We start from the raw sequence: 8691 nt of genomic DNA, 5'->3' as shown, positions 1-8691 counted from the left end.
TTATAAGCAATTTCTTTGACTCTTACAGGCAAAGAGGATGCCAATAAGAGATCTCCGGACTACTGAGAATAAAAACCAACGTTAAAAAGGAAAATCAAGCAAGACAGAGATCAAAACATTTCCATCTCCTACAGAAACCCACAAAATTCTCCTTCTTCCCCAGCAGGTAATCAAAAAGAGATTTCGAACTGGAAAACGTAGAATATGCAGAAAACAAGGATACATTAAAGGTAGTCCTCGACTTATAACAGTTCATTTAGTAACTATTCAAAGTGACAGTGCCACTGAAAAACCTGACTGATGAACATTTTGCACACTTATGACTATTGCAGAAGCCCCATGGTCACATGATCTGTCTTTGAATCCTTGGCAGCTAACTCACATTTATGACAGTTGCCCTGTTCTAGGGTCACATGATCCCCTTTTGCAGGTCCACAGATGTGGCTATTGTGGGCAAAGTTCGTATTTCAAATCACAACTGAGTGTGCACGAAATGGTCCACATTGGAGAAAACCAATATTAATGTGGCCAAAGCTTTAGTCAGAACTGCTCCTTGTGGTTGGTTCATGGAAGGACCCACATAGGGGAGGAGCCCTACATGTGCTCCCAAGGAAGTGAGCTTGGCAATTTAGTGATACATTGGAGAACTCCCACGAGGGAGAATCCTGACTGTGAGAAAAGTTTCAGTCTGACCTCCAGCCTGGTAATATATTAGAGGATGCACACAAAAAAGAAATCATATGAATGTTGTGATCGTGGGAAATGTTTCAGCAAGAATTCCAACCTGGTGATGCACCAGAGGACTCACACAGGAGAGAAACCTTTTGAATGTCCTGACTGTGGGAAAGGTTTCAGTCACAATTCCTACCTAGTTATACACCAAAGGACTCACACAGGAGAGAAACTTTTCGAATGTCCTGATTGTGGGGAAAGTTTCAGTAAGAGGTCCAACCTAGTGAAACACCAGAGGACTCACACAGGAGAGAAACCCTTTGAATGTCCTCTTTGTGGGAAAAGTTTTAGTAATAATTCCAGCCTGGTGACACACCAGAGGACTCACACAGGAGAGAAACCTTTCGAATGTCCTGATTGTGGGAAAAGTTTCAGTAAGAGGTCCAACCTGGTGATGCACCAGAGGACTCACACAGGAGAGAAACCATTTGAATGTCCTTTTTGTGGGAAAAGTTTCAGCAGGAACTCCCCTCTGGTGGTACACCAGAGGATTCACATGGGAGAGAAACCCTTTGAATGTCCTATATGTGGGAAAAGTTTTAGTTATAATTCCAGCCTGGTGACACACCAGAGGACTCACACAGGAGAGAAACCTTTCGAATGTCCTGACTGTGGGAAAGCTTTCAGTCAGAATTGCAGCCTAGTGAGACACCAGAGGACTCACACAGGAGAGAAACCTTTCAAATGTCCTGATTGTGGGAAAAGTTTCAGTAACAGTTCCAGCCTGGTGATGCACCAGAGGATTCACACAGGAGAGAAACCTTTCGAATGTCCTGGCTGTGGGAAAAGTTTCAATCAGAATTCCGACCTAGTGCAACACCAGAGGACTCACACAGGAGAGAAACCTTTCAAATGTCCTGATTGTGGGAAAAGTTTCAGTAACAGTTCCAGCCTAGTGCAACACCAGAGGACTCACACAGGGGAGAAACCCTTTGAATGTCCTGACTGTGGGAAAGGTTTCAGTCAGAATTCCCGCCTAGTGATACACCAGAGGACTCACACAGGAGAGAAGCCTTTTGAATGTCCTGACTGTGGGAAAGATTTCAGTAACAGGTCCAACCTGGTGATGCACCAGAGGACTCACACAGGAGAGAAACCCTTTGAATGTCCTGACTGTGGGAAAGGTTTCCGTAACAGGTCCCACCTAGTGATACACCAGAGGACACACACAGGAGAGAAACCCTTTGAATGTCCTGACTGTGGGAAAGGTTTTAGTGACAAGTACACCCTGTTGAGACACCAGAGGACTCACACAGGAGAGAAACCCTTTGAATGTCCTGACTGTGGGAAAGGTTTCAGTCAGAATTCCGAATTAGTGTCACACCAGAGGACTCACACAGGAGAGAAACCCTTTGAATGTCCTGACTGTGGGAAAGGTTTCAGTAACAGGTCCAACCTGGTGAGACACCAGAGGACTCACACAGGAGAGAAACCCTTTGAATGTTCTCTTTGTGGGAAAGGTTTCAGTGGGAATTCCCACCTAGTGACACACCAGAGGACTCACACAGGAGAGAAACCCTTTGAATGTCCTGTTTGTGGGAAAAGTTTCAGTCGCAATTTCCAGCTGGTGGTACACCAGAGGTCACACACGGGAGAGAAACCCTTTGAATGTTCTCTTTGTGGGAAAAGTTTCCGTTGGAATTCCGACCTAGTGACACACCAGAGGACTCACACTGGAGAGAAACCCTTTGAATGTCCTGTTTGTGGGAAAAGTTTCAGTCGTAATTCCCGGCTGGTGGTACACCAGAGGACTCACACAGGAGAGAAACCGTAAAGATAGGTAAAGAGCACCCACATGAACTTGCTTCTTGTGGCTTTTGGGGGGAAATTAATATAAATAAAACTCCCCAAACCCCCACAAAGCTTTTAAAGCAAAGCAAAAATAGACACAAGGTTTAAAAAGAAAGCAAAAAAATGTGCAAAAACAGATTTACATATACTATCCCCTCCCCTTGAGTATTCATACATATGTCGGACCAATATTACTTACCTCCCCTTGTGAAGCAGGCCCAAAATTTATAAAGTTCTGCCTCTATTTACAAACAATTTGACTTTCATCAATCTACTACACAGAGAGGCAAAGTGGTTAACAGGTGAATAAACAGCAAAATTAAAATCGCATTAACAATTTAGTTTTGCATTTAATTTGTATAAAGTCCAGAATGGCTTTTTATTTACCATAATCATTGTCTATGATCTATCCGGGATGAAATATCTTTGTTTGATTCTTACGAATAAAACTTTTTCTTAATATTTTGGCTGAGAACAATAAAACAACTATTGTGTCTTATTCCTCAAAATCATAAACCTCTGTTGTCTCTCCATTTTCACCACAGTCCAGTCCAAATAGTTTTCCAGTTGGATATGGCAAGTCCATTTCCCAGCGACAACCAACTTCCCTTCAAAGTCCGGTTCATCACACATCGAATCTGTTCACTCCAAATCTGTAGAATCCGCAATTCCTTCAGCCTTCTCCAACCAACCAGCAGTTTCAAACCATGGCGAGGAATCTCTTAAGAAGTGACTGTGCTCCCTATGGAAGCTTCTTGGGAAGAGCTCGGGCTCACAAAGGGATTCATTTCTGTGCGCTCATAATCCCAAACGCTTCCATCAGTTTTTCAGGCCATTTCCAGGCTGTTTTTGGAGACATTTTTGTGCTGTTTTTGTTTGTTTTGGGGTTGTGTTTAGGTGGAATGTGAAATGATTTGCAGGCAGTATTGGACTTGGCTGGGGAGAGGATTGATAAATCTTTGAATATCCTCCCCAGTGCCACTGGCAAACTCTGTACTGCAGTGTACCAAAATCGATTGGCTCTTGATTACCTCCACGCAAGGGAAGGAGGGTCTGTGGGAAGTTCAACTTGTTTAATTGCTGCCTTCACATTGATGAGACTGAACGTGTCATTAAGCAGCTCACCACAGAAATAAGGCAACTCACTCATGTCCCAGGGCAGGAATGGAAAGGTTTTGATTTAACCTCCACTTCTAACTCCTGGTTCCCGAAATTGCCAGGGTTTCACCCCTCTTGATGGAGAAATGGGCCACTGCAAAGGTTCTGGCCCTGGTGGGACGCTCAGAAGAAGGACGCTCGAGCAAATATGTTGGGCTCATGCTTCATGGAGAGGAACCTGCCATTTATGAAACTACACAATAATCTTAGGATTGGGTGAAGTTTCAATAGGGGGGAATGATACAGCATGGGTTGCACAGGTAAACCCACCAGTGGCTGGCCAGGTTAGGTGGTCTTAATAGAATGGACCTTATAGATTCATTTTAGTTTGGCCTTTTACTCCAGTGCCCTGGAGTCCCAAAGTTGACTTTTAACTTCCTCATATTACAAATAGGGCTGAACAGTGTGGCAAGACTCTGTAAAGGAGGGGCACAGGAAGCCATACGCGGGGGAGAGATAGAATAGAGAAGTTGCAGAAAACTGTTGGTATGAATATCTGCTTTTGTATTTTTCCAAGATGTACTTCCCTGTTCTGGACAGGGGTTTTTACGTTTTGTATGAATACGCCTCTTTAAACGCCCTCTGATTGACGAAGTTTGATTAAAGGTATAAAATCACTGCCCTGGGCGTAGCCAGGCCAGTTCAGATGTTGGTGTGTGAACACGCTGAACTCGATGCATCCAATAAACCTGTTTCTCTTCCTTCGTGGTCTCAAGTCCTGATCTTTCGTAAGTAGATTACAAACCACAATCTGCTGCAACAGGATTAGAAAAATATCAGTTGGAAAAGTTACCAGGGGATAGAAAAAGAAAAAGAATGGAGGGGGAATTTGGAAATACGCCTAACAAAATATATTTAAAATTACAACACGAGACCTAAAAAATATTGGTGCTTACTGATGTATAACTATGTAATAGTATTATGGGGATAGCTGGAAACCTGAATCCCTCTCACATTTCGGCCAAAAAAGAGGCTTGGGGGGGGGGGGGAAACCAATTGAACTCGTATATAGGTAGACCTTGAAAAGGAGAAGGTATGTAAAATTAGTAATAAGAAAAATAGTTTTTTTGAATATAATTATTAATCCCATTGATATTGAATGGGGTTTGCTGAAATGCTGAAATACACCATGCAAAATAGAGACTGGAAGGGAGAAAAAGAGAGGGAAAGCGAGAGAGAGGAGACAGGAGAGAGGGAAGCAGAAGGGAGGAAGGAGAGAAGGAAGGTCTGGAAAGAGGGCAGAGGAACAGAGCAAGGGGAAGTAGAGAACAGAGAGATAGAGGCAGTTTTTGGCTGTTTTTCAGGCCCATTGGGGGCATTTTCTGGGCTGTTGTCAGGTAGTAATTTGGGCCATTTTTGGCCTGTTATGGATTGTTTTTTGGCCCAGTTTTTGGGTTGTTTTTAGGCGGTTTCTAGAGTGTTTGGGGGCTATTTACAGGCTGGTTTGGGGCCATTTTGAGGGCTGCTTTTGGGGAAATATTTGGACAATTTGTGGGCCATTTACCAGCCCTTTATGGGCCATTTTCAGACTGTTGTCAGATTGTATTTTGGGGGATATTTGGGGATGTTTTCAGGTGTTTTGTGGCCTTTTTTGAAGTTTTTTGTGGCCATTTTGGGGCTGTTTTTTAGGCTGTTTCCAGGGTGGTTTTTGGCCCATTTTGGGCTGTTCATAGCCATTTTGTGGGCTGTATTTTGGGACTTTTTTGGCCGTTTTCTGGACCATTTCCAGGCTGTTTTCTGGGGTGGGTTTTGGCTCTTTTTTAGCCTGTTTCTCGGAGGTTTTTTGCGCTGTTTTTGGCCATTTGTAGACATTTTCAGGGCTTTTTTTTTTGGACCAATTTTTGGGCCATTTGCAGGCCATTTTTCAGGCTGTTTCTGAGAGGGTTTTGGGGGGCATTTTTAGCTGTTTTTCAGGCCCCAAAAATGTGTGGTGGTGGGACCAGCCAATGATGGAATTAGCCGGTTCACTGAATCGCGGAGAATTTTAACAACTGGCTTGCCGAAACTGATCCGAACTGGCTGAATTCCACCTTTGCCCAGAGGCCACCCTGGAATCAATGGGATCTGATGAGCTCCCCTAGGCACTGGTCACTGCCGTGCCAGAGGTGGGCTGCCCTGCCGAGGGGGCATCCATTGTTTTCTACTATTAAAAAGTCTTGTTGCCTCACCTTGGTTTTGGCCAGAGCTTCTGCCAAACTCTGTCAAGGAGGGGCCTGGTCCCAGGTCCCCTCACCACTTGGGTCTCCTGAGATCTGCCATGGCCATCATCTAGCCGGAGTTTCAGGCTGGCCAAGCAGAACTGGGTGGGTGGACCCACTGGCTTGACTGAACTGCAACAGGGCCCTCGGTGTGGCTACTGCCTCCCACCCTTCAACTCCCCACGCTGCCAGGACCAATGTCTCAAAAATGGCCTCACCAAACCGCTCCCAAAGCAGCACCATTGTTTGACTGCCAGGCTCAGTGGAAAAACTCCACCCCTCATCATCATCACCTTCAGACAGGCAACTCTCCCGCCACCGCGTCAAATATCTGCCAGACAGATTCGATGTCAGTAGCATGGTCCCAAATCACCAGCTGCCAATGAACTCCACCACCATTCTCCGGTGGGTCCCATCTCTTGTCCTCTGTCCTGGACAGATGCCGCATGGACCAGCTGTACATGTCAGCGGGCCTCACACGTCTTGGGGCATATATCTTAACTGGGAAACCCCATCGTCCTGCGCTGGAAGGACTGCCACTAGGGATAGATCCACCGCCACTCCGGCAGTGGCCTCCATCACTGTTCCCTCAGCATTTCCCATGATACTCCCCTGCCTTCTTATACCCTGCAGGGAACAGGTAGGCAACCAGCTGGAGACAAGGAGGGGAGGAGGAGGGAACACTGACTTAGTCATGTTCCAAGCCTCCCGCACCAGAAAACAGCAAGTGACATAGTTCTTGGCATGTGTTTTAATGCAGGCTTGAAAACTCAGCACAAAGTAACTGCAAAGTTATCGCTAGCTGCTGCTGCTTCACATCTGGTTTTAAGAGCCCTGTATGCCCCTCTCCTCCCCAGCAGCTTCTGGATGCTGAGAATGGCGGAGAAGCTTTGGACCAGGGGTGGGTTCCGGTAGCCACAGCTCCTCTGTGCTCTCTTCTTTTTGGAAATTGATTGGCAGCTGTGGCGGAGGCTTCCTTTCGGTCGGCCCTCCTCCTCCTCCTCTCGCAAGGGGGTGGCTGGCTGTGGGAAGGGCGGGAGGGTGCACGCATGCGCAGGGAGACGACCCCCCCCTTTAAGGGAGCGCCAAAGTGCAGCGAAGGCTCCAGCAGAGTAGCTGTCTGCTCGCTTAAGGAGGATCCTAGCAGGACGCAAAAGAACGTGGCTTCTCTCCTGCATTAAGGCCCAGCCTTGCCATGTCCCCCAGCTCCTCAGCCAAGCGTGAAATAATGTACGGGGCCGTTTCGCTCGTGCACTAAGGCTCCAGCGACCCTCCTCCTCCTCCTCTCGTGGGGGGGGGGGAATAACAGGGCAAGGCGATGGCGGGAGCCTTAGTGCAGGAGAGAAGCCGCGTCCTTTTTTCGTCCTGTTAAGACCCTCCTTAGGCGAGCTTTTGCTGTTTAAGACCCTCCTTAAGCGAGCCTTTGCTGTCCTTTGGCGCATGCTTGAGGGGCGTCTCCCCGCACGCACGCACCGTCCCGGCCAGAAAAAGCAGCTAGATGGGGAGGGTTTGTCTACCTACTTTGTGCGATGTGTGTGTGTGTTGGGGGGGCATAGATTGTTCGGAGCTGAGAGAGAAGCAGCTGCGGCAGCGGGAAAACGAGGCTCCTTTGCCAGCCTTCCAGCTGAGAAAACAGAAATATTCGCCCGTTCTGTGCGGGGGGGGGGAGGCAAATCCACCCCGTGACTGTTTCAGAAGAGGAAGTTCCTCTGGGCTTCTCGCCTGCTCCCATCCTTTCTAGCCATGCAGTTCTCGATGGTTTTATCTCCTTTAAACTCAGTCACAGAGGCCGCAATTGTACTGTTGGCTCTTCAGTCACAGATGCTGCCATCTCCTGATAGGAGGCCGAAAAACAGGGTTGAGTCTTGCGGTGTGGTGGTAACGAAGGGGCTTTGGGCAATTCCTATTATGGCTTAATGGCTTGTTTGGATCTGAATGAGGAGGGCTAATCCCATCACCCTGGAGCTGAAGATGGTTTGTGTTGCAGATGAGATGTCTTTTGTCTTTCTGGGGCTATTAAGAAAGGTGGGGGCTGTTTCTCCTTTTCTCATCCAGGGAGGTATAATATTCTGCCTTTTTAATATTTCCTTGAAAATCAAGGGGAAGGCATAAGGTACAGTGTTTCCTTCCTGTTTGGCAGCAACATATTTACCTGTTTGGTGCTAAGGGAAGTTTCAATCAGCTGTTACTTATTTTCATCTCTGTACCTGTTGGCACCTCTATTTGGTTGCTAATTGACACTGAACTGAAGCTCCCTACTGTTTGGAGTCTCACAAAGACAAGTCTTGGGAGAAGCACACAGTCCTCAGGATTTCTGTTGACACCTTGGTGGTAAAATTTTGGAAGTTTACTCCTGCAAAAGTTGGGTTTGGAAAAGCATCTTTGGGACAGCAGCTTGAGTGCTAGAATATCCAGTTTGTTCAAACTTGACTTAGATGAAGAGATTGGAAGAGAACTCATCAAATTTGCAGGTGACATCCAGTTGTGGGGAACAGCACTTTGAATCCTGCATCCAGTTTTGGTCACCAGAATACAAAAGTGTTTAGGCTGCAGAAAGAGTGCAGAGAAGAAGAACAAAGTCATGTAGGGCAGTGGTCCCCAACCTTTTTATCGCCGCGGACCAGTCAGCCTTTGATAATTTTACCGTGGCCCGCTGAGCGCGCGCAGGGATGGAGGAGCATTGTTCGCGATGACACATTGATTGTTCAGTATGGCTAGCGTAGATAGCGTAGCACAAACTGCGCCTACGCAAGGCTACGCTACTAGCGCTGTCTACGCTAGCCCTACGTAGCTGCGCAGGCGCTCTTAGGTT

General features: G+C 46.8%; 1 protein-coding gene across 1 annotated transcript; it reads left to right on the top strand.

The window, feature by feature from the left end:
• Positions 1-34: 34 nt before the first annotated feature.
• LOC148047521 (uncharacterized) lies at positions 35-2506 on the top strand. The gene has a single exon (XM_087708075.1). The coding sequence runs from the start codon at positions 719-721 to the stop codon at positions 2504-2506; it is 1788 nt and encodes a 595-aa protein (XP_087564201.1). The 5' UTR covers positions 35-718.
• Positions 2507-8691: the final 6185 nt, after the last annotated feature.

This window comes from Thamnophis sirtalis, unplaced genomic scaffold (assembly GCF_051295495.1).
Source record: "Thamnophis sirtalis isolate CommonGarterSnake01/CBP01778 unplaced genomic scaffold, rThaSir2_p1.2 scaffold_3, whole genome shotgun sequence".
In the NCBI taxonomy this organism is placed as follows: domain Eukaryota; kingdom Metazoa; phylum Chordata; class Lepidosauria; order Squamata; family Natricidae; genus Thamnophis; species Thamnophis sirtalis.
This window is presented reverse-complemented; position numbering and strand designations above follow the sequence as displayed.

What these genes read in the sequence shown, in the direction of transcription:
- LOC148047521 (XM_087708075.1), top strand. Translation starts at nt 719, where the DNA reads ATGCACACAAAAAAGAAATCATATGAATGTTGTGATCGTGGGAAATGT.